Here is a 26,266-nt window from a genome sequence, read left to right as displayed (position 1 = left end):
AATCACTCTTTGCAGGGCCTTGCGGTCCTGTTCAGTGCTGTTTCCATACCAGGCAGCGATGTTCCCCGTCAGGACACTGTTGATGGTGCAGGAGTATAAATTCCTCAGTATTTTGGGGGATTCCCGGTATGCAGCGTCCAGGTCAGGCCCTTGGTGATGTGGACACCAAGAAACTTGAAGCTGTCCACTCCCTCAATGTCACAACACAAAAAAACAAATACTGTCACCATCACCAGTAACTCTGGGGGTTAAGGATGTTTGAAGGGATGATAATAAAATGAATTCAACCACAGTTGTATTTTCTGTGTCATGGCTGAATTATAAACAGAAAGGAACTACAAGACTAAAGTTCTAATGCTGCATGCGTGCGTCGTGTTTCTTGAGTAGAAAGTTTGGAAATGTGGGCCTATTCTCTTTAACAAGGATAAGTCTCCTCCTAATTCACACTTTCTAAATGTTTTTTATGTCCTGTGCAAAGATTGACAGAACGAGTGGAACACAGGAAGTCGGAAGGGAAACTGACTGACAGTGAAGTCCTGCCAGATCCAGCAACTTGTTAACTGATAGCTGGTACCTATCGCGTCGGGTACTATTGTAATCTGGTGGCAAGCAGTCATTTATGAACACCCAGATAGTTTGTTCTATCTTCTGTTTAGTCTGTCTTTTTAATAGAGTACAGAAGCTCTTTGTTTGTGGACTTTTGTTGTACAGCTTTAATTAACGTTCGGGGGAGTCGCTAGAAGTGAGGCTGTTTGACTAAGTGGTTCTTATGGCTTCACAACATGTCTCGGAGCTGAACTGATGCTGGTGCAGTATATCCAGATAATTGACTCCTAAACCTAAATGTTCTTCTTGGACTGTAAGCAGCACATAATATGCATTGTTTCTGACTAGAGTCTGTTGGTGTGGAATATCCCATTGAATATTTACACTTACTTTTTCAGTGTGACGCAACATTTGTCTTATATATTGATGAAGGATTAGCTGTCCTCTCTCTGATTCATTGTTGATAACCCTACAGTACACATTCACACACACAAACATGGAGGAACAGGCAGCAAAACACACACGTCCTTTGTGCATGCAATCCCATATACATGCAAACAGCCCCCTGGAGACGATGGAAGGATGCAAGGCTGCCATCAATATTTGCAATGCAATGCTGAACCCTGTTTATCCCATCAAAGTAGTATTTAGTTAATGGAAAAGGAAATTGGTATTGATTGACATTTGAATGGATTCAGTTAGGATTCAGTCCGAAGGGTTTTCTGGTGAAATGCTGAAGGCTTGTATCCAAATACCCAGAGCACTTTCCAGTGTGGTTCTCCAGGGATTATTTAATGTAAATGTAAAGTGCTCTGATAGTTGAATCTCACTGGATCAGTGCCACATACAGCCTTAATGGAACTCCTTTCTTTCCTGTGTTTACATTGTGCTGCTTCATGTTATTTATTCAGAAAGATGCTTATATTTCTTTAAGTTTAGGACTAAATTATCTTTACTATACACAGCATTAATGAGAATTGTTGGTTAAGAAGTCTGTGAAGTTGTGTTTGTGCTCAGAAACCTCAAATAAAATCTTGCATTTTAGTGCATATCATGAGTCACAGCGGTGACTGTGTATACGCCAAATAAGCACAGACATACACTCAGTCTCATGATCTGTGAGGTCTCCCTCTGCCAGAGTATTTATTGCCCTCTGGGACTGGAGAGAGACTGAAAATTGGGTTGTGGTAGCTATTGTTTAGTTCTCTGTCAGCTTCAAGGAATCATGAAACACAGAGCAGGTGGAGTGGGATGGACCTTGGCTGCCTTTCCTTTCTTTCCTCTCTTCTCCTCTTCTTATTCCCGTCACTGGGAATGTGTGTGCAGTCTGTGTCTTTGAAGAGTGTGTGGCTGATGTCTACTGGACTCAGGGGACATGATGGAGACCTTGAGGATCCTCTCAAGCAGAGTCTGTCCCAAAGGATGGACCAGGATGATGGTCATTGAACAAAATGACTGGTTCAAGACTCAAAGTCTGCGTGTGTGTGTGTGTGTGTGTGTGTGAGAGAGAGAGAGAGAGAGAGAGAGAGAGAGAGAGAGAGAGACAAGTACTTAAACTTTAAATTTATGTTTTTTTTTCTGTGGCTGAGAATTGTGACAAAGAATAATAGAGTTACCAATGTATAAAATTTCACTGGCATTTTGGCAGCGCTCAGAGCAAAACAAAATCAACTGTAGTTATGCATCTAAAACTGAAGAAAATAGACTTGAAGCGCAAAAATGTATTTACGCATTTACTAGCGTAAAGTACAAGTGAAGTGCGAGCAGTGATGTGGCCTGTATAGACAGCTGGATTGTTTAAAATAGAACCGTATCTGTTCTGTCACTCGCGCATGAGACGGACGCCTCCTGTGTAGATACACTGTAATATTCTCTGATATATCGGCTTGGCTCAAGTGTTTTGAATTCACAATACTTGTGTATACATTTTGTTTGTCAAGACAGCAGAAAATATTGTCTGCTTTCTTTCTAAGAGTCTTTTGTAATCTGTCTTTTCTTTAAGCGAGATTCATCATTTCATTTTTAGAAACTACCCTCATCTTTTTAGATTTTAAATGGAAAAACCCAGTGGGATAATCATTGTTCATGAGTTTGGATATGAAACTCAAAGCAAAGCAAGTCTTGAACTGCTTGTTCTTTCTTTCTGTACATGGGTTTAACAGTTGTAACTTGGCAGCCTGTTTGTCTATTTCATCTGGTTGCTTGTTTTAGCAAAGACTTCACTGATCCTAACATGTGAACCGTCACTCACTGGAAGAGCTTGTATGATCTGCAAATCCATTTCAAATCCTGCGCCCCCTATTATGTTTGTTTGCATCTGCGTGTGTATGTGCTTTTAACTTGTGTGTCTGTTCGTGGTACTGTACGACACACTCACAATAAATACTGACAATCTGAAAAATACAAAGTACTGAAGATTTAGAAAAAAGCATGTGCACTGGCATTTTGTGTGGGCACAGCATGTCTGGGGATTTCCATCTTTTTCGTAATCGCTCTGCGTTGGGATGTGACCCGACTTGACATTGTGTTGCTCTTTGTCTCTGTGTCACTGTTTGTTAGTCACGTTCATACACAAAAGAGGTTTAATGTTACATGGTCAGACCCTCGCATCCTATTGGTTGTATCCGCACTCGCATACAGAGTTCAATTACATCGACTTACATGCACTGTTGACCCCAGGTTTATCCTATCCAAACACACAGCTTTATCTCTCTGTCTGTCCCTGAATGTTCACATTCGATTTCTCCAGATATTTGTGGAGCTGGTGCACCTGTTACCTAACCTAAGGTTTATTTCTGTTTTTCCTTTTCCGCAAAAGAGCCACTCTATTTCCCTTTCCCTCTGTGTTTTGCCTGTTTGACAGCAGGTGCTGTGAAGCTAAAATAGTTTTGGGGTTGACTTTTCCATGGAGATTTGGGAGTTCCAAGCTTTACATAGCACCACATTTCTCGCCCAGCTGCTATGGTTTTAAATTCTGCTCTGTGTAGTCTCTGTGTAGTGTTACCCTCTACACATAAACATTTTGATATCCATGATCCCAGATATGTGAATTATTAAGTAATTATTGCTCTTAATGTGGTGACAGCAGTAATGATACTCTGCGGCAAGTGTCAGTGGGCTGCCAGTGCTGAAGTGTAATTTAACAGTCCTGTGGTTTTTGTCGTCTACAATCTCTGCTACAAATGCTAGCTCGTTTGTGGTAGTTTGTTTCTCAAGTGGCATATTTACCTATCTCCATTTACTCATGCATAGAAAATGATAGTTAGCATGATATCCATTACAAATTATTAGTCATTAAGTAATTTCTGAGGGCAGCACAAAATACATACTATAATACAGTGCACATACTACATGGACCTCAGTGTAATTATACTCACCATTATTAACCTGTAGCCTCAGTGCAGGGCTGTCTCTACAGAATGGAAGAACAATGCCGCACCATCAACACCATCATGCCACGACCAAAAACCAAACCATGCATTTTCTGTGTTATATTATATATTCTGTTAGCATGCAATATAGAAATGTTGTCTGTAATATATACATACATAGCATCACACACAGATAGTCGTCATCCATCCTTCAGTGTTATTACAGGGATCTTTGTAGAAACAATAGTCCACGATCAGTTTATGTTTTAGGGCAGTCAGACATTATTCTGGAGGGACACAATGTTATTAACAACTACAGGAAATGCTATGACAGCTTCACAGTGTAAATAGGGATTCTCCTCGTGTTTTGTTTCTCCTTTTTACCATTTGCATCCTTACCCTGATTTTAGCTGTTTGAAGCTCTCTCTGCTCTTCTGCTCCTCTTTAGTGGGAGTTGCTCTTATGCTAGCCTTGGCAGTCTGTTAGTAGCCTCCCAGTGGCCCACTAGCATTTTTCTGCTCTTTTATAGTTATTCTTAGTCTCATCTCAGAGTACGATAGCTGGGGAGACATGACAGGAGTGCCCACGCACGGGTTGTCTAATGGGGAGGAGAGAGAAATGAGGATGAGAGGCTAGAGAAAGGAAGTAAGCCGTAGTCTATCTCAGAGCATAGCCTGGTTCATTATGTGGCTTGCTAATGGGCCTCCAGCTCCAAGGGGAACCACGATTAGAGCCAGTGGGGGCTCCCTGTCAAAGTGGAGAACAGCACTGACCTCAGGGCTACAGCGTGACATGAAAAACCACAGAGATGGCCCCTTCCAAGAGCCCCACAGTCGGAAGCTTCCCAGGGAGGTCGCATGCTTGCTATGATTCTTTATCAGATTATACATGCGACATATATTATGTAATGCACAAATATATGAACTTTCCAAAGCATGAGCAATTTCTCTGTTTGCGAACAATCTGTTCTTCTAGGCTTTTCAAAGAACAACATCCCAAACAGCCATTACTTGAAGTTTAACAGTTCATTGTCTCTAAATATTGATTGTTCTGACTCACACCAACATTTTAAGTTATCTCCCTTTTTAATGTAGAATTTTTTCAAGCAGTCAGTCTCAGAAGTTTTATTAAAATATTGACCATTTTTGCAATAGCAGATATCTATTTTTGGAACCGGAGTCCAGTGTCTCATGTTCTTGCAGGTTAAACATAACAGACAAAAATATTGTCAGGTCAACTAGTGCTAAGCCCTTAAGATAATTTGTGTTCATTTCTTTACACTAATGTGTATGTATGTACTGTATCTCGTCCTCTCCTTACCTCGTGCAGATTTTTCTTGTCCTTTTCCTTTTCAACTCTTTGTCCTCATGGAAATTATAATGCTGGAGTAATTTGGACTGTACTGGTATACCTGTATAACTTATGTAGCTTCTTTTCTCTACAGGGCATCAACATAGTGGGGCCCAGTAATGCAGAGCCCCCGCCCCGACCTCCTAGTCCAGCCATGTACCAGCTGGATATTGTTCTGAAGAAAGGGAACAACCTGGCCATCCGAGATCGGACAGGTAGGAGATCTGTTTATTCTTCCTGTTACCTCAATAGCTTTGAAGTTTATGTCGAGAGACAGGGTGTACAGCTTTATCAAGCCTCTATGTGGCCCACCAAATGAAAGCTGGTCTCTGTCCACCTCTCTCAATTGTTTTGTCACTGGCACACGCAGTGCAGCACCCCCAATGCTACCATCACGTGTGAAGCTTCATTGTTATTGTATCTTCTATTCATCTGCTATCTTTAGGGGTCCCCCCACATAGTTACATAGGCATAATTTTGTCAATGTAATGTTTCTCTCTTCACAACGCCACCCCCTCCCCCCCTTTTCACCTCTCTTCTTTTTTTCTTACATTTTACTCCTTTTCTTCTCACTCTTATCTCTCTCCCCATGTAGGGTTTTATTAAATCACACATCTCATCCTTACAGCTCACTCTTTTATCCATGTGTGAAGTGAGATGGAATTACTAGGAATGATGCCACACATTTCCTGTGCATCTAGGCATGAAAAGAATTTGGCTTTGGCTTAAGCAAGAACATTGTCACATGTGGAGCCAAGACAGGCGATACTAGTATGATCTCCGGGTTGCTTTTGTGTAATATGACTAAATCATAGTGCAAGGCTTGCTACCCAGTGTGATAGGCTTTTAAAGGCTTTTATTTTAAGTAAAGACCATTTATTATTGTATGCAACCTATACTCTTACACAGGTTTCTGCATTTTGTGATAAATATTTAATTCAGTAACTTTAAAGGTCCAAAACGAGATGTGGTTGAAAGGCGTCAGTGGAGCAGGAGCTGGTATGTCTATGTAGTGCTCTCGTGAATCGTTCAATTCACTGCATGCACCTGTTTCTCCCATTATGGGAAGAAAAACAATTTATCTACTCTTTGAACCAGTACAAAAGATATTATCTCATATTAAACCACTCTGCGAAACAGTATTTTCCCGGCTTCTCTGGTGCTGGAGTGGGATTGTGACTTTAAGTCCAGGACAGTAGCCTTCCGCCCACTGTGGAAGCTGTCTGAACACTGTGGGCAGTATAAGTACTGTGTTTCAGCAGGCGATTATGTCTTGCATCGTGGAAAAGGCCAGCCAACAAAAACAAGCAAGGCCAGAGATTTTCTTATAAACTCTCACTGGCAGTGATTTGGATAGTGATTGATGCTGAGGTCTCATTAGCGGTTGTAGCAGTCACCATGACGGCAGATTCCAAATAAGGTGCCCTGCTCCCTCCCGTGCATTTTGCCTGACTACCTGTCTGCCCAGATAATGAGCAGCGAGGTGCATAGCTCACCTGTCCTGTCCTGAGCTCATCGAGACAGCTCATTATAGAGAGAGGGAGAGACGGAGACACAGTCAAATAACATCCAAATATAGTAGACTGAATTTAATATGAGCAATAATGTCTTAATAACAATCAGTGTTGTAACACATGTTGTTTTGTCATGTTCAGAGAGGCCATCTTCTAAATATAATATAATGATAATATATACAGCAGTTGATGCCAAGTTTTGACTGTACTGTAGTACTGTCTGGAGATTCACATGTTGCTGCTGTCGTGCAGCAGGTGAAGAATAAATCGCAGCAGACAGACAAAGGATTGGTGGGAATTTCCATGAACCAATCAGTCCAGGCTCCCTTGTCAGGTATGTAGACCGGAGAACAGCTGGGTTGTGAAATAAAAGCTGGCAAAAGTTTGCTGGCAGAAGCAATTTAGTTGTGGTACCTATTGATTCACTAAAATCTGTGACATGAATTATAAATGATACAAATACTTTCCAGTTTGGTCTGAAAAACATTTTCAGGCAACATCTTTTCAGAAATAACTCAACCGCAATATGGAATTTCAGATACTCATATCCAGTGAACCTGTGAGTGAAACTAAAAATAACTGCCCTGAAAGTGACACATCAACATGCACACAGGCATGCTAATCACTTCATTACAACATTTCCTAAACTAGTGCGGCGTCAAACCACGATAACCAAAGCAAAGCTCAGTGAAAGCTCATCTAGTTCCACATTAGCACATTGTCTTTTCTTGATGTCCCTTTGGTGAAATTCCAAGTAATGAAAGGAACCTTATCGTGCCTGAGCAAGGGATCAAGGGCAAGGGATCAGCTGAAGTTGAAAGGGAACAGCTCTCACGGCCAATTAAAGGATGTGTTGCTAAAACAAAATTTCCTTAGTTTGAGGAGATGAAAGTATGGAGCCCTGTAAAAGTGAACGCTCATTTTCATGCTTTTCCGCTGAGCATGCAGGTGCTGTCAGTTTAAGTCTGTGAGGGTTTAGTGCTGAGGGCGTTGAATTTGGGCCAGGGACAAAGTGCAGGCATTGACATGATATACTGGAAGACCAATGTATCATTATACAAATATCTGTGTCACCCTATGATGGAATTATACTGCATTTCTAACCCTACTGCAGCTTTTACTCAGTGAGAACATCGACACATTTGTCACATTTTGATCAGATTCACTTGCTTCTACATGAAATATATTATTTGTCTTCCTTTAAATACTTAGCAATTAAGCACGTTGTCTTTGAATTAAAGTGTTTAAGTGCTCTGTTTACTTTCACAAACTAAGCATGTGTGAATATGTATGTATAGGTTATAGGTTAAGGTATAATTGAATTCAAGATAGCCATTGACAATACAGGAACCTGTTCTCCGTCTCCATATGGTGCTCGGTTATCTAGCTGAGCCATCACAGTACACAGACCTCCAAGGGATGATTTCCATCATCCTCAGAAGACAGTGCATAGCTGCCTGACAGGCGTAAGGAGATACCACTCGCTCACTTTTCTGGTGTCAAACAAACAAGAGACGTTTGGGAGCTTTTTCAATGCAACCAACAATAACTTGCTGGCATTGTCATCAGTCTCTCTTCAGCCTGCACAGAGTCAAATCATTTCACAATTTGTCGCCAGGAGAGACAGCCAACACTGTGACACGGTTTATTATTATGACAAGACAACAAAAATAAGCATTGGATATGGATGAATGAAGTAGCCATGAAGTAGATTTCACAGTTGTTTTTAACAAGGTACAGCTTGCACAGCAGAAGTACCCTGATGATGTGGTTTCCCATCTAATCCTGCCTCGGTTCATTTACACCTGCCTCTGGTGATGTTGTATTGAATTTAAACTGCAGGTAGAGAGACATTAAAAGCCACATGATGGTAGCCATAGTAATTTATGTAACTACAAAAGCAGTCTTTGAGTAACTAATTTTCCTTTCCATGTTGATTGTTCTACGCCAGCAAATTCTACTTGTCAAATGACCTTGCTTTGCATTTTACCTTAAGACTCTGTTGTGTCCCCAGGGCCCCAACCCTGTCTTAGCTGTCATATAAGATGAGCTACCAATGGGAAGTTTTGCAGCTTTGTAGGTGACCTCAGATGAAAACACACTGCCCTCTGTCTCTAGTTCCCTGTGAGTGAGGTACAACAAGGCGAAGTTTATCTGTAGTCCAAGACCTGGTACGGCAGCCTCTCTTCCCATTTTGTTTTTCTGTGTGTGACAGAGGATGTTGAGGATGCATGTTCTTAAACAGCTTATGTCTTTTGTTGTAGCATGTGAATTAAGTACAAACCAACCTCAAAGCCTTGGGATCATGGATCTTTGGCTTGCCCAACAGCACACGCGACTCCAAAATCAAGACTATAAGTAGCTGATAACCACATTACAGCCACACTATCTGTCCACCAAGTATCAGCTAAATCTTAGAAATAACAAGGTACATCTAATAGCTTTGACTTTATTCAATTAAATTTAGCAGCAGACTTTGGTGTTTTTTGTATTCCACTTCTGTCACGGCACCTTTTTAGATTTAGTTTATAAAGCTCAAGAGTTCTAGGTACTTAATAATGTGATTTTTAATGAGCCATATAATGTTATGCAAAGATCAATAATCAGACAATAACCTTTAACACTAGAGACTGGTAAAGATGCATTTGTCAGTGTTAAACATGACACTTTCGCCTGAATTATGTCTGCTATGAACACTGGATGTGCATTTCTGTTTTAATCATATCTTCTTATGTTTGTTCAATTTATCTCTGTGGAGTATCAAGCAAAGTAATTGCTTGACCTTTCCAGCTTTTCAAAGTCACCTTAGAATGATTATTTCCATACAGTACATGGTTCTAGGCTCTGTTTGCATTTGCTGGCACATTTTGTGTTCATTATATTGTAACAGTACATGTGTGCTGTGTGCGTGTCTGTCTGCTTGTGTGTGTGCATATTTAAAGGACTAATATTAGTGTGGAGGTTTACAGTGACAAGTTCTCAGAGCCTAATTATCTCATCTGCAGTTTCTTAAGATGTGAAAACAGTAAGAGAGCCAGAGCTTGACACCACTGTCAGGCTGTAAGTCCCCTTTATAGCTTTCTCACCTTCCATTTTCTTCTTCCACATGCTGTGCAGTTGTCTGCTTTATTTTAGTTTCCGCTCATTCAGCTCAGCTGTATTAAGCAAGAGATCTTACTGTTATGGTATCTCACACTTGTTTGATGTTGCACATTAGTGAAGCTTCATTGTGGGTAAATGTCAGCAGAGGACATGGAAGTAAACTCCTCTGAGCATAAAGCAGCAACAGGCAGAGGCATGCATGTGTGTGACTGTGTGTAATTGTAATGAGGCAGCCTCTCAACCCATCTGTCAGCATCCCATGATGGAGTTTCTTGTCTCTGTAGCCTTACTCTATACATCCTCATGAGCAGATTGCATTCTGGGTAATGGGAAACCCCAGAGCTGCTTCCATCTATCAGTTTTGACACTACACATAGGCCAGGAACTCACACAAATATACGCACTCACATTTGCAGTCACACACAGGGCCCATGTGAACATGGGACTGCTCCAGGTTTGCAGCACGAGCATGACTGAGGGTTTTATGGGCAGCTTCACTACATTTTTCTCCTCTCCTGTTCTCACATCTCCTGACAAGCATCAGTGAGCCTCCTCTGTGGTGTGGTTTTAAATAACAGCCTCTTTGACAGGCAATGTGTTGGCCAACTCTGAATAGGTCCTCCTGCCCTGTTAATCAGTGAAACAGCCAGTACCAAGAGGAAAGAAAAGTCCAGAATGTCCACTTGATTTTAAGGTTAACGCTGAGGTTAATATGGTGCCACTTTTATGATCTTATAGTTAAACTGTCATTCCCAGGGTGAGACATATTCTGTAATGTCTTTTTTATGTCTCAGTGTGTAGTTTAAAGGTTTACGTGGCATTGTTAGATTAGCCTTCTGTAACTTTGCTCAATTACTAAATGTCTATGGGATCATAATATCTCCTTGCAAAAGAAGATTCTGGAAATATATAGGGTTTAGTACTTGTTATCCTTTTTCTTAATCACAGAATTATAACAATTTTATAATAGACATTTTTCAGAGCAGACTTGACATTACAATGCACAGGTGCAACTAATAACACAATGCTGGTTAATTTCCACTCAGAACATACCACTCCAGGGATCCAGCATTCAGATTTATAGGGACCTGGAACTTGAACACCTAAGTGTAATGTAGTAGTTGTTAGTGATGCTATTAATTGTTCCTGTGTGCTTTTCCTGCTATGACTAAATATCTGAAGTGAAAAAGATCTGTTAGATAAATGTATCAGATGTTTATACATTATCCAGAGTGTCCCCCAGCAAACAGACTTGCGGATGTGTTTGACTTTGCTCTGAAGGTTAATGATATATTTCATAAAAGTTTAATGATTTGTTTGATTTTTGCAGAGGCAGTCTTTTTCTTCAGGAAAGGTGTCACACCTCCACTATAATACGCTGAAGGAAACCGTGTTATCTAATGTATTTGTTACTGGCAAAGTTAGCAAGTACAGTATAAATAAATGTGTAAATGTTCTTTTTCTAGCTGTCAGTCTTTGACTTGTATTTCACTACATTCCAGTAGAGCTGTCACAGACCCTGTAGACATTTGATAAGTCATCTATCATAGCATATGCAGACAGAAACAAACAGTTTATCAGAACTGCATTACAGTGTGTGACTGATATCAGGTTCTGTATCTGTACAGCAGAAAGCAGATTGGTATAGTGCAGAACGAGAAAGACTACGATCCTGGTATGTGATATATAATGCTGACTCACTGATGGTGTTAACCTTACGGGAAAGATCTGAGTCACTCTGTGTTGCTCTATATGCCATTACCTCCAACCAACGTATAAACAGTAAACAATATCTTGTATTGCTGATCGCTCATCATGCATCATGAACATAATCTTCACACACATACTGTATATTGTATTATTTCCTTGGCAATCAATTTCCTCTCATACAGTCAACTCAGTTTTGGGGGACTGAATTTCATACTGCCATTATACATTATTGATGGCTTTCTAATGCCATCAGCAGGCGGTTTGTCATCCATATTCATTGTGTTTTAATTCTCGAAATGTTGTCAGTAAGTCTCAGAGCTATAATGCATTACTGAAAGCATATCTCATCATAGCTCCATATTTCACCAATAAGAAATGATGTTTGTGTTCTTATCTAATGTGCACTTAGATTCAGTGTGCGTATGCGTGTGTTGTGAGAATGATTGACAAGTCTGTTTTTGTATTTTCAACTTTTTATCAGAGTCAGTTCAAAATAACAAGCAAAGGGAATGTTTTAATGCAGTGGCCTGCTGTATTATATCCAAACCAGTGAGTTAATATTTTCCTCATGGAGTATGATACTTATTTTTAGAAGATGATATTACACTGTCCTCTGTAGAAATGTAATTACCTACTCATATATTATCAAGTTAATAATTCAGGACCGTTTGTCTGCCCTGTACTGACACAGAAAGCTATTGATCATTAATGTGTAATGAGTATCTACAGATTGATGATGAAAATGGGGAAGCAGAATAAGTAATTGTTCTACACATCAGTGTGAAGCCACATGGCAGAAAAGAACGTTTGATTTCAGAAATGTGCAGCTAATCTTGTCAGTAACAAGCACCTTTCATTAGCTTATTAAAAATCTTTGACCAAGTTAGTGTATCAAGTGACACACAGAACATGACCATGTCCTCATATTAAGCCATGCTAACTGCAGCAGAAGCCTCTTCTCCCCAGCATGTATACAGAGCTGTCTGCTCTCCCTCCGAGTCTCAGACAGACAGGAGTCATCCTTTGTTTTTCCAGTCTTTTTTAATGCAAGGTCAAGGCCTCGTGTCTGTTGCAGAACAACGAACTAGCCAGGTGTTTGGCCTTGCGTGTGCTTGTTTGTGTGGCAGAAAGTGCTAACGCCCAAGTACAACAATTCTTTGCACTCGTGTGTGTTTGTTATGTATGTGTGTGAGGAAGATAGTGAGTTTGTAATGAAAATTGAGAGAGGAAGCGTAGTGGTGCTTTTGTCAATGGAGGGACCACATCTCTGTGTGTGTGAGTGCATCTGTGTGCAATAAACAAGCGTCACACATTTATTGCACAAACACATACACAGGCACAAATGTCTTCATCCCCCTTCAGGACGTCTTCCTTGTATGAAATAAATAAATCCTTAGTTATTGCTGTCTGGAGCATTTGGAGGTATACTTATGCATGCCCTTGGACCGTTGCTTACTCCCAGAGCAGCTCTGGCATTTAAATGAAAGCATTAGACTGTGATTAAGTTTTCTGTATTTTCAGCCCACCCATATAATGACTGTTTCATCACAGCTTCAACTGCTGGAACCAATACTTTTGAAGTCCTCTCAATCCTAAATGGACTTGAGGTTGACTTCACTGTGTGTTATTCACAAACCCTCCACTAAGATCACTTAGTAAAAGCCCAGACTACTTTGAAAAGTTCATGTTTGTCCTTATATGAGTAGTTTTTGCAAATAGCATTACAATATTTCACAAATAAAGCGAAACAAGCTGTTAGAATAAAAAACAAATCTCACATACATTAATGCTATACTATATACTATACTACACTATATCAGAATCAGAAATACTTAATTGATCTCAGGGGGGAAATTAGACATATATAGTACTACATATTAATATATTGCTGTTGTTATATCTACCCTTAATGTGGAGTGTGTTGAAATACTACTAATAACCCATTTACAGTGGTTGGAGACACTTCATTCTCTTTTATTGAGAAACGTTTGTCTGGCGCTGTTCATTTAACATTGTCAAGCGGGGTCTAATTTATTCACTTTGGCAAATATTGTATTTACGTTCGCATTACCTGGTCTGTCAACTAGATTTTCTCTGCACGCCAAGAAACAACAAGCTGAAAATGAAGCTTCATAAATGTGGCACAAATGTGATGCTCCATCATTTTTGTCATTTTGATGTTGCTAATCTTATTTTCATTTTACCATGAGGCAAATTGTGCTTCCTGAAGAGTGAGCAGGCTGTCAGAAGATACGGTGAGAATATGTCAACGCCATAACTTTCTCTAAGTACCTACGGCAGCAAAAAAATCAACTGGAAGTTGTGATGAGGCTTGATAATGTAATTTAATTCAAAGACCTGGAGGGGAGTGAAAGTGAGAAAAGGAAGACGGTGAGACGGGGAAAGAAAGGAGCTTGTTGTATGAAGGAGGAAAAGATAGAGAGGAAAGTCGAGAGCAGCAAAAGAAGTTGATTTCACAATTGCAACAAAGCTCAAGAGGTAGGATGACTACAGAAAATGACTTTTGAAGAGCAAACCAAATTTGGCAAATAAGTAAAATATAATTATGCATAGTGGTACATTTGTAATGTGGGATTGCACTTTTAAGCCTGTTTGTGTTTGAACCTTTTGTTCCAATGTCCTGGACTGGAGAAACTCTGAACACTTTGCTTTATTCATGAGTATAACAGGAAATCTCAGGAATTGTTGTCAACATTTATTTGTGTATTGTATCTATCGACCTATTAGCATGCTAGTCAGTTGTATTACTTTCTAATGCAATACCTTCTACTGCTATTTCTACTCTTTTGCTTGTATTAATATGTCTTGGATTGTCATGATTGCAAGGTGTCTTGATTGTATAACATGTAGACGTTGCTGTCACTTTTTTTACCTTTTGTTTGTCAAGTTATTGTGCACAGTCACACAAAGTGTCTTAACACACACTACAAATGTGTGAGTAAATGCATGAGGTATATTCACTTTGTGTTTGAGTTACAGCTGGCAGAGGGACACAGTGAGAAGTATTTTTATGGCTGCTGCCTATTAGGTGTTCAGAGATAAGTGTGTGGTGGATTATGTTTTCAACTGGCTGTCAGGAAGACAGAGAGCAACTATCAAAAGCAAGTCTATCAGGGGCTTTTAGATCTGACTGTGAGCCACACCCAAGGCAAATTTACCTGCTGAGTGCACCACTGGGTCCACTCAAAAAGACATTTATTTCTACTCCTACTATTACAGTGTTTAGTGGTTGGTTTTAATAGCATCATAGAAGATGGATAGATTAACACCTTGATATGAACCACTCAGTATCTCTTTGTGTCCTCCTCATCACTGACTCACTTGCTCACCCACTCACCCACCAGTCTATGCGCCCAGGGGGTTACTCCAGGAGGATTAGGAAGCTAACCACGTCTTTTACGTCAAAATTCAGAGAAATCCTGGATTTTGGTTCCAAGAACGGGGCCAACAGAAAAGCCCCTGTTACTGATACAGGTTTACTGTTCTGTGTCTCTTACTATGCACCAACTAACTTTCAACCTGGTCTGTTGCTCTGCTGTTGTTGTTTCCTGACCAGGCTGGTTAGGGATGTTTTGTCCTGCTTTCAATTTCAGTTAAAGTTATTTTCCTTGTCGAGACAGTTTCAACATACAAAAGCTGAAAGAGCAGGTGTGAATTGCTGAAAGCTGAGTGTTGAATTCCAGCACGGCATATTCAGAAACTCTGAACTTTTGTCATTTAGAGTTAAATAATCTAAAACCTACTTACAACCAATCATCTTTTGTGAATTGGATTTTAGCTCATACATTCAGCCCACACGCCTCACTAGTAAGGCCACTCAACAGTAGAAAGACACAAGCGCCTTTTGCTTTCCATGGCTGCACTTCAGTACCTACGGCACCTATTAACCTTTGCCAGTTTATCAGTGAGTGACACATTGATTCCTTACAGCCAGTCTCCCCTTACCCAGCACTTCCATTTCACAGCTTTCTGCCTGCAAGGTGGACAAACATCCAGGGTGCACCAATCCATCAATCTCATCTACCATTATTCATTCTTCTAAAGCTGAATGATGCCTATAATACCTATTACTTATTGACCTGTCCGCCCACCAGCCCTTATGTTGGACATACCATCGCTTTCTTTCTTTATGGACTTTCCCCAACTGTGGGAAATATTTTAAGAGATATGATATAAATGTCATATATGGTGGTTGATTTCCAAGAGAGCACCTCTGCGATCACTGTGCTGCACCCACGCTCACTCATATTCAGGCACCACCCGCCTACAGCACCAACCTTTTCCATTTCATACTTCTCAGCCTGTGTGTGTGTTTATGGCACCATAAAGCTGGCACTGTGGGATGCACAGTTTCTGAGCCAGTGATGTGTGTCTGGGGAATATCGACCTGGTGGGACACAGAAGGAGAGAGAGGTAGACAAGAAAGGGAGTTGCTGCAGCTTTAGAGATTAGTGGCCTTTACCTCCATGATGTGGTATGGGACCATTTCTCTTTAGTCCAGTCTTTAGATAGTTTAGATAGTATCACCTCATGTTCCTGATACATGTTTCACTTATTTTACAAGGAAATAGATTCCTTTTTATTTATTTCATGTATTTACAGAGTTCTGCATCGTCTTTTGTATTTACCATCTGTAATACTGTTATAATGCCATCCCAGACATTTTTAGCTGTATCTCTTTTCTCCTCCTTTTCTTCTTATCCCATCAGCCGTATCCTCTTGCTGCTGCTCTCCTGCAGTGATATGTCAAGGGCAACAGTGTGTAAAAGGGTGTATATGTGTGTGAGAGTTTGTTTCTAGCGTCTCCGCTGGTGTGCATGAGGGTGTCTGTGGTTGTTCAAATGTGAAGAGGTGGACATCTTTTCCCAGCAGGCCGGTGTTAGTGCATATTTTGCTGCTCTCACATCAACGCTTGCTGGCAGCTGAGAATCATGTCAGCAGTTTTATGTATACTGTGCATTTGAATACTATACACAGTATAATATTATATAACTGTTCACATTACTAACTCTTCATCATCACAACCGTATGTTTTTGCTCACAGCTCTCGTCAATCTTGCCTTTAGTCTCTTTACTGCTTCTAATAAGCATCAGTAAAGTCATCATGTGAGAGTCAGATATTCGCGCCTGTTCTCTTGCTAATGTGAGAGCATGACTCCATCTTGACGTGATGAGACGTGAGCAAACACTGAGAGAGCTCAGTCTTTTATCAACTAGTATCCTCGCTGTCAGCCTTGTCTAGGTCACAGCCTCGTCATTGCTGTCTGTAGAAAACACTATACCTCAGGATTATGCTTGCTTTTGGTTTTCACAGTTAACATACAGTATATATTGTACATAGTATATATGTAGATTCTATATGTTCACTTACCCCTGTTTTATCCAAGAGATACTGGCAGAAAGGATAAACCACAGGCAGAGAGTGAAAAATGTTTGATAATAGGATTCCCTTCCCTTTGCTTGGCAATCCTTTTGGTCACAGTGGATGATAACATGACACTGATTTGAGACTTTGTGGTCTCACTGTGAAAGGAGAAGCACAGTACTCATATAAAATAATTGTAAATAAAAGACAATATGCTGTCCTGTGTAGTTTGTACTATGTATGTGCAGTGATTATGTCTGTGATTAGTCCTGGTCGGGTCCCTTTGGCCACTTGTTGTTATGTTATCTGAATCTGGATGTGAACAGACTGTGCCAAGCCCGTAAACCTGATTATCTCCTGCACAAGCACAGCTCTGAATGCAAACACTGCATTATGGGGACTTCCCAGTCTCCCCATGTAGTTGCTTGCCATTTTTATTTAGATGTAAACATTTGAACTTCTGTGTCTGACAGAAGAAAATCTGCTTGTGATACATATTGAATACTAAATGTCATTGTTACTACATTTAATTTAATTTATTTTACTTCATGATGGACCCTGTTCTTTGCTTTTTTAGTGTGTTTCTGTCTGGTCTTTGTCTTACTTTTTCATTGCCAATTGACTTTATTCTTAAGTGTATGGACTTCGGCAAATAGTACAATAATGTTAGAATAAAGCAGAAATGGGATGGACAGGAGTACCAATGCCCATTTACCAGGGTAATAAAATGTAGATTTACAATTATATATCAGATTTTTTCCCCTTGGTCATCTTGAGGAATGGTCAATATATAGAGATAATAAATTGCAGACCCTCCAGCCTGTTTGTGTTTCATGTATCTGGCAGAGTACACTGTATATATGTCTATTATAGGCCTAAGGGCATGTTTGTGTGAAAAGATGGTTAATCTGCGCATATTTTTAGGTTTAAGTTTATTAATACATTAAAAAATAATATTTTTCCAGTAGTCATTGTTCCCACCAAAATCACCTGGCACCTTTACAGAGTAACACAAATGTAAATCAATGGCACCACCTAGTGGTCAAATAGAGGCACTGTATGGGCCGTGTGCATCCAAGCTTCAACATTAAGTACTGGTAATCATATGACCCACAATACAAAGTGAGTCACATGACATGCCTGATTCTCTCCTTAGGCCGTCAAAGCAGCTTGTACAATTGTCTTCATGTCTCTGTGTTCAAAAATATTTTGAGAGAGAACAAAAAATATATTTTGTCGTGACAGTACCAGAGACATTATAATAAAATAACAGCATTGTATGAAAAATATCCATACATTGTGCAAACATATGCTTGTGTACTTGGAAATGCAATCATTCAACATCTCAAAAATATAGCATATGTTTTTCTCCTGTTTAACATGATTACAGGTTGATTTGAATGTTTTTGACTCTAATGTCAGTAACTATTTTATCACAATCCTAATTGTAGATGCTACCATTTGACCAATGACACAAACTGAACAAAGTGACCAGCGTTAGATAGACAGCATATACCAAAATGTTGGTGGTATTCTTCTTAATCCTACAATTTAACATTGTTTCTCTTTGCTTGCTTTCCCTGTAGGGACCAGTGACCCGTATGTGAAGTTTAAGATTGCTGGGAAGGAGGTGTTCAGGAGTAAGACCATCCACAAGAACCTCAACCCGGTGTGGGACGAGAGAGTAAGCCTTCTGGTGGAAACCCTGAGGGACCCGCTATATGTCAAGGTACAGCAGATATGTCCTGGACTTCAAATGTCATCCTGCTGCAGTATAAATTGCTGATCTATTTTGGAAGTTAAGTCTCAGTGGACATGAACTTCACTATGCAAGCTTCCTTTTTAAGTTAGGTATGATGAATCAATGTGAAGATAATGTCAGAGACAGATGACATTTGCAATGTGGTATTGAGGGTTTTCTGCTGACAGTTGCTGTATATTGTCTCTTTGTAGGTTTTTGATTATGACTTTGGACTTCAGGATGATTTCATGGGCTCAGCATACCTCCACCTGGAGTCACTGGAACATCAGAGGTCTCTTTGTCTCTTTTGTTTTCTCTCTCTTTTTTTTTTATTACTTCCTTCTCTTCTTTCTTCTAACGCCTTACACACCATCAATCTCTTGTCCTCCAATTAACTAAACCGTCCCCTGTACCTGTACTCTTTGTCTCCATTGGCTGTATTTTAATCAGAATCAGTATCAGAATCAGAAATACTTTATTGATCCCCGGGGGGAAATTATACAGTCCCGGTGCTCCCATTCAAAAGTAGAAGGTAGCATAAATTTAGAAATAAAAGTATGTACAAAATACTAAAAAATAAGAAATAGAAACTAAAAATATACACATTTACAATATTTAAGTGAAAAATAAAAGTAAAAAAATATATATAATAGCAATATGTATGTATGTATATATCAATATAGTCAGTCAAAAGTTTAGACACACTCATTCAATGGTTTTTCTTTATTTTTTAGTATTTTTTACATTGTAGATTAATATTGAAGACATCAGAACTATGAAGGAACACATATGGAATTATGTAGTAAACAAAAAAGTGTTAAACAAACCAGAATATTTTTAATACTTTAGATTCTTCAAAGCAGCCACCTTTTGCTTTGATGACAGCTTTGCACACTCTTGGCATTCTCTCAATCAGCTTTATGAGGCAGTCACCTGGTTTTCAAGGTGTGCCTTGTCAAAAGTTAATTTGTGGAATTTTTTGCCTTCTTAATGTATTTGAGCCCATCAGTTGAGTTGTGCAGAGGTAGGGTTGGTACACAGTTCTATACAGTGAATTGCCCTATTCAACTACTATTCTAATCCATATTATGGCAAGAACCACTCAACTAAGTAAAGAGAAACGACAGTCCATCATTACTTTAAGACATGAAGGTCGGTCAATCGGGAAAATTTCAAGAACTTTGAATGTATCCTGAAGTGCAGTCGCGAAAACCTATACACTATGATGAAACTGGCTCTTCTGTGGACCGTCCTAGGAAAGGAAGACCAAGAGTTACCTCAGCTGCAGAGGATAAGTTCATTAGAATTACCAGCCTCAGAAACCGCAAATTAACAACACCTCAGATTAGAGCCCACATAAATGCGTCACAGAGTTCAAGTAGCAGACACATCTCAACATCAACCGTTCAGAGGAGACTGCGTGAATCAGGCCTTTATGGTCGAATTGCTGCAAAGAAGCCACTACTGAGGAAGATCAACAAGAGGAAGAGAACTGCTTGGGCCAAGAAACAGGAATGGACATTAGACCAGTGGAAATCTGTACTTTGGTCTGATGAGTCCAAATTTGAGATTTTTGGTCACCACCCGTCATGTCTTTGTGAGACGTAGAAAAGATGAGCAGATGGTTTCTACATGTGTGGTTCCCACTGTGAAGCATGGAGGAGGAGGTGTCATGGTGTGGGGGTGCTTTGCTGGTGACACTGTTGGTGATTTATTCAAAATTCAAGGCACACTTAACCAGCATGGCTACCACAGCATTCTGCAGTGACATGCCATCCCATCTGGTTTGGACCAGCATTTGTTTTTCAACAGGACAATGACCCCAAACAAACCTCCAGGCTATGTAAGGGCTATTTGACCAAGAAGGAGAGTGATGAGTGCTGCGTCAGATGACCTGGCCTCCACAATCACCCGACCTAAACCCAATTGAGATGGTTTGGGATGAGTTGGACCGCGGAGTGAAGGCAAAGCAGGCAACAAGTGCTCAGCACCTCTGAGAACTCCTTCAAGACTGTTGGAAAACCATTCCAGGTGACTACTTCATGAAGCTGATTGAGAGAATGCCAAGAGTATGCAAAACTGTCATCAAAGCAAAAGGTGGCTACTTTGAAGAATCTAAAATATAAAACATATTCTGGTTTGTTTAACACTTTTTTGTTTACTACATAATTCCATATGTGTTCCTTCATAGTTCTGATGTCTTCAATATTAATCTACAATGTAGGAAATAATACAAATAAAGAAAAACCATTGAATGAGAAGGTGTGTCCAAACCTTTGACTGGTACTATATATACATGTGTATATGTGTATATGTGTGTGTGTATATATATATATATATATATATATATATATATACATATTTGCACTATTGTGTATGCATATATATGTATTGCACTGACATTTAAAGAATAAATAATGAGGTAGTATATGGCAGATGAAATAAGTACTGTATTGGTAGCTGCATTCCCCCAGTAAAGGGCATGTTGAGAGAGGCGTATCAAGAGATAACTACTGATGAGGTTAAGGGTTAGGGAGTCCTCTCTCATATCGCCTATTTCCTCGACACACACCCATCTCCAAGAATCTTTCCTTGTTTTTTATGCAGTAATTTTGATCAAATATAGTGTGTTGTCTCCCTCTAGTGGCAGTCTTTGGTAACTCACCTCAAACCTCATGAAACATAACAGGGCTGTATTCAATTTTGATTGTACAGAGAAGTATGTGAAGAGGAATTTAATTACCAAAAATACTGCCATCGGTTAAAGTTGCATCATTTATGCCATCAATCACTTTGGAGTGGGTGTCACCTTTTTTGTGCTGGGAATAGGCCTTTTTCACAGCAGACATTTGGACTTGCAATAGTGGGAAAAGCTCAGGTGTTATTAAACACATTAATGATGGCTCCAGTATATTCAGGTGTCCCAATAAGACATGAGTGTTACAGTAAGCCAGCATGCAAAATGCCAGGACCCTGAAACCAAAGCAGCTAAATGGAATTCAGCCATCATTAATTTATACCTGTGCTTTTCTTACTATGACATGTCAAAATGTCTTAATGACTTAACTGACTTAAAAGGCCTATTAAGTAATGACATAAGTGAAAACGCCTGTGTGGATGTGGAAAAGGTGTGAAGAAGCTTTCTTATAACATGAGAAAAATTGTGTCGATTAATTCTGTTTTTTTCCATTTTTTGAAATACATGACTCTATATGTCCAGTGAGATGTGTTTTCCCAAAGTTAAGATCATTGCTGCTCATCAGAACTGGATTAGTCTCCACATTACCTGCTGTGTTTACCAACATTACTGATGTAACCAAACACTGAACAGCACCATAAAACATTCTGAGCTTTTGCTGTTGCTTAGTGTGAGTACTTGTATTTAAAGACGCGTCAGACAACTTGAGTGATAGCTGGTTACAATCTTGTGTTTTGAGTTTTGATGGAGGGCGCCCATTTTGTTTACATATGGATTAGGGATTGTGACTTTAAACTGGCCAGAATTGTCAAGAGCAGGTCTAAACTGAGTTAAGATCACAGACACTTTTGTTAAATAGTCTGCTCTTGTTAATAGTAATTACCTGCTATCCCCGTACTTATCACCTTCCTTATGCATAATTCAAGATTGTTAGCAAGGTTGACCGTTTTTTGTCATTGTAAGTTGCTGAAAACAGCAAGAATTTCAGCTAGAAGAGAGAGAGGAAGGAAGCAGAACATGGTAGTCAGCTTGTGGGGCGGCTTATCTCCACATCACTGAGTCAGACTTTAACTGATTGAATATGTGTATCCACTCTATGTTAAGATGGATGGGGTGCGCACGTAATGCATGCAGTCATTTATATACACATATGTGGGACCCAGTATTCATGTAAGCACTTACAGTATGAATTTTATGTGAACATGGTTCACTGTGCTTCCCTGCAGGACACTGGACGTGACGCTGGACCTGAAGGACCCACAGTACCCTGAACATAACCTGGGCAGCCTGGAACTAGCTGTCATTCTGTCCCCGAAGGAGGGAGACATGAAGGATGCTGTAAGAGAACTATACAAACCTTAAATCGGATTATTCATTCATCTCTCTCTTCCTGCACACACTACATTTCCTCCTCATTCAGGGGAATCATTCCTCTCTATCTTACTTGCCTCGCTGTACATCATCTTTGACATGTCACACCAAGATAAGGAATAATATACCTGATATACTGTTGCAAAATATAGAAACCCTGAAGACCTACGTTAAGCATAACTTCTTTCCAGTAAAAAACACCCAAACAAATCAATATAATACGTTTTATAATATTCATAATCGAGTTCAGCACCAGCGTTATTCCAGATCAGTAAACTGTTTCTTCATACATCAGAAGCCCAGGCATGCTGTGTTGAACTGGAACGTGCTGGTTTCATTCAGCCTCAGTTACTGGAAACTCTTCAACTCAGCAAATATATATGCATAAACACGAGTGTAATTAATATGTTCTGTGGAAAAGTTCCATGTTCAAAGAGCACTGGATTCTCTTTCCTAATTATGTTGGCTCGTGCCTCTGCAGACGTGCTCAATGTTTCAGAGTTGCATTTATTTCTGTTCAATTATTTGTTTGGTTAATTGGACCCCTGCATGCTCCATCCGGAAACAAGGCAGAGTCATGGGGGAAATATTTTATTCCTTTTGATCTGATGTCTTAATTCTGCTGCTTATTTAGTGCTGTAGTTCAGAGAGTCCACATTTGACAGAACAAATAAACTCTATTTAGGTTAAGCATCATTTTGGATTTCTCCAACTGTGAAGAAAATGAGTACAAGGTTATACTAGTACATTCTGTGCGACTCTCTCTGTTGCCATCTACTGGTGTGGAAGGATAAGGGAAAATACAGAACTTCAGACTACTTTTAAAGTAATCCTCTATTGAACTGCTAATAATCGGGTGTTTAAGTAATCATGCAGCATCAACAGTGTTTCTGTACATGGTGATCTGCGTTATATACTGTGTGTTTTCAAGTTCATGAGTGTTGGGTTGGGACGTGAGGGAATTGTGTTTATTTGTGCACATGTAAATAGTCATACTATGATAATTTTTGTATTTGAAACTTTTGCATTAATGATTACGTTTAAGTCACGAAATGAGCCACATTTATCTCAGAGGTAAATTTAGTTAACAAGTTTGAAATGCGGCAACCTTCACTCTCTTCATGCCTTACCAGTCCAAAAAAGTATCTTGTGTACAGTGAAGTATACTGTTTTTTTCAAGGTGATTTCTTCATTATTGGACCCAAACAAAGAAGTAAAAACTAAGCAGACCAAACAAGGAAGCAGCCATCAGTTCCAGTTGCTGTCTTTCTACGAATGAAAGTGACATTTGTGAAAGTCTCAAGTATAAAAATGATGGTTATACTGTATGAGAGGCCCAAACTGCAGCTCCTGTATACATACATGTTTATCTGTGCGTGTGTGTGCGTGCATGTCTGCATACGCAAATACTTCATAAAACCACATGACAAGTAGGAGCGCTGCTTATACACTTCTTGCTTACTTAACTTGCATGAATGACAGCTACCCTTCTCTCTTTATCTAACCCCCCCCCCCCTGCACCAGGCCAGGGCTAACATCTTCATACACCCCCATGCCCTTTAACCTCTGACCCTGCAGCTCTAAGGGGGAGACAGTGGGGGGCGCTCTGTAACAGCTTTGTCTCATTTACAGACCATGCTTTTGAGAAGGAACTGGAAACGATCTAGTAAGGTAAACTAAAACAGCATGTAACACCCCCTCACCCACAAACTTCCGACTGTACTGTAACCCCACTACCGACCGCACTGTGCCTCACCTATCCTGCACTCTTCACTTGTGTCCCGGTACATGGATGGAGTCTCCCTGGCCCTTTCCCTTCCTCCCTCCTTTTCCTCCTTCCACAGTGGTATTAGCAGTTTTTCTTTCTTTATCGCTTCTTTAGTTCTCATTGTCACTAGCTTATTTTCCACAAGCTGCAATATACCACCTGCTATTTACATCACCTCAGGGGATGTAAACTCTTTTTCTTTTTTTTAATGCAAGTGTGTAAGCCTAAAGGTGAACTCTATTTATATGTGTAAAGACAAGTCATAAGTCATACAAATACATACACAAGGATGGAAGTATGGTTACTTCCATTGTTCTAAGTGATATGTTTTGTTTTATTTCACTTTTTAGATTATGTTTTGAAAGTTTTATAGTTTTTTTTACAGTTACAAACTGGCAAACACTGGAGAAATTTACAATTTGAAGTCACTGTATATTTTTCCTGACAATTAAAAGAATCTATATTGAACTTTGTCCTTTTAGGCTTTAAATTATGCAGTGTTTCTGCTTCAGTCTATTGCAGCTGCTGTGTGAGAAAATAAAGTGACTGATTTGTTTTTTAGGGGTTTTAAAGGAGTCCTGTACAGCAAATCAACTGTGAAATGCTAAAGTTTGTTGATTGTTGACTGTGTGGACTGATTATGGGACACTCCTACACCCCTTTACATCAAGTGTAAATCTGTGATGTTCACATTGTTTTGAGTTCCCATCTTGCCATACATAAGAGACTGCTACCTTTTTTGGTTTCAATTTTTTGTAATTCTTGTTGGCTGCCAGGTTGAATAGAAAGCATGCTGGTCGAAGTTCTGCTTCTTCTTATTGGCTCCTGCATGAAACACTTACCTTCATTTTCAGCCAAATATAGCAATATTAGTATCTGGGACAATTTTGTGAACACAACTGGGATTATTTGCAGCTTTGTTTTCTCATGTGCGACTATTAAGGCACTGTGGTATCTTTTTCTGTTTTGGTCAAAACTTGAGTCCTTGAGAGGGAAGCAGGAGCTGAATCTGGAAACTCAAGTTTTACTTTAGTAGATCTCCTAATTCGCACCTCGAGGCACTGAATGTTTCCTTAACCAACAGTGAAAAGTTTGATATACCGAGAGACACAGATACACATTTGAAGTGTGCTTGGTCGGAGCTGGGCAGACGTCCTGCTGTATCGTGCTTCCCCAAACTGAGCCTTTGAAGCCTTCAAACTGGGCCACCTCGCCTGTGACTCGGGAATTCTTGAGAAAGCTCAAACGCTAACTAACTAACTAACTACTGTGCTACCCCACCAAAAAACGGCGCTGCTCCTGAGTGCCTCCCTGCCTCCGTACTCGACTGCATACAGTACACGGTTATTTTTACACAACCACTTCTTTTTAATGAAGCATCTATGAGTGTTCAACCCACAGCAGAAGATGCAAACTATTCAAGAAGTAGTGTGAGATAATAATTATGAGTCAGAGGCATATCTAATCCAGGTCTCTCTAACTTTACCACTAGGCAAAATGCTTATTTTGGCACTTCAAATGTTTTTCTTCCAAAGGGTTGATAAAAGCTGAACTATGTGCAAGGCTGTATTAGTTCTTAAACTGAGTGTTAGTGTCTCTTATAAGACTTTCAGCCTCCGAACATCTCCGTACATGATCTCTCTCCTGCTGCGCTCTGGCAGAGGGATGTGGATTCCCAGTCCAAATAGCCCATGGTTTTCTGTAACAAG

The 26,266-nt window shown here is 39.8% G+C and overlaps 1 protein-coding gene across 1 annotated transcript in view; it reads left to right on the top strand.

The window, feature by feature from the left end:
* The window catches only part of mctp1a (multiple C2 domains, transmembrane 1a), a 127,894-nt gene that overhangs the window by 39,499 nt on the left and 62,129 nt on the right, over window positions 1-26,266 (top strand). The window contains exons 2-6 of the mRNA XM_070903624.1: window positions 5,362-5,482; window positions 18,566-18,708; window positions 18,933-19,012; window positions 22,645-22,756; window positions 24,422-24,460. Of these exons, the coding sequence (XP_070759725.1) occupies window positions 5,362-5,482; window positions 18,566-18,708; window positions 18,933-19,012; window positions 22,645-22,756; window positions 24,422-24,460 (495 nt within the window). The remainder of the gene's footprint in view (window positions 1-5,361; window positions 5,483-18,565; window positions 18,709-18,932; window positions 19,013-22,644; window positions 22,757-24,421; window positions 24,461-26,266) is intronic.

The sequence above is a fragment of the Enoplosus armatus genome, chromosome 4 (genome assembly GCF_043641665.1).
Source record: "Enoplosus armatus isolate fEnoArm2 chromosome 4, fEnoArm2.hap1, whole genome shotgun sequence".
In the NCBI taxonomy this organism is placed as follows: domain Eukaryota; kingdom Metazoa; phylum Chordata; class Actinopteri; order Centrarchiformes; family Enoplosidae; genus Enoplosus; species Enoplosus armatus.
The sequence above is the reverse complement of the archived record's forward strand: the minus strand, read 5'-3'. Positions and strand labels throughout refer to the sequence as shown.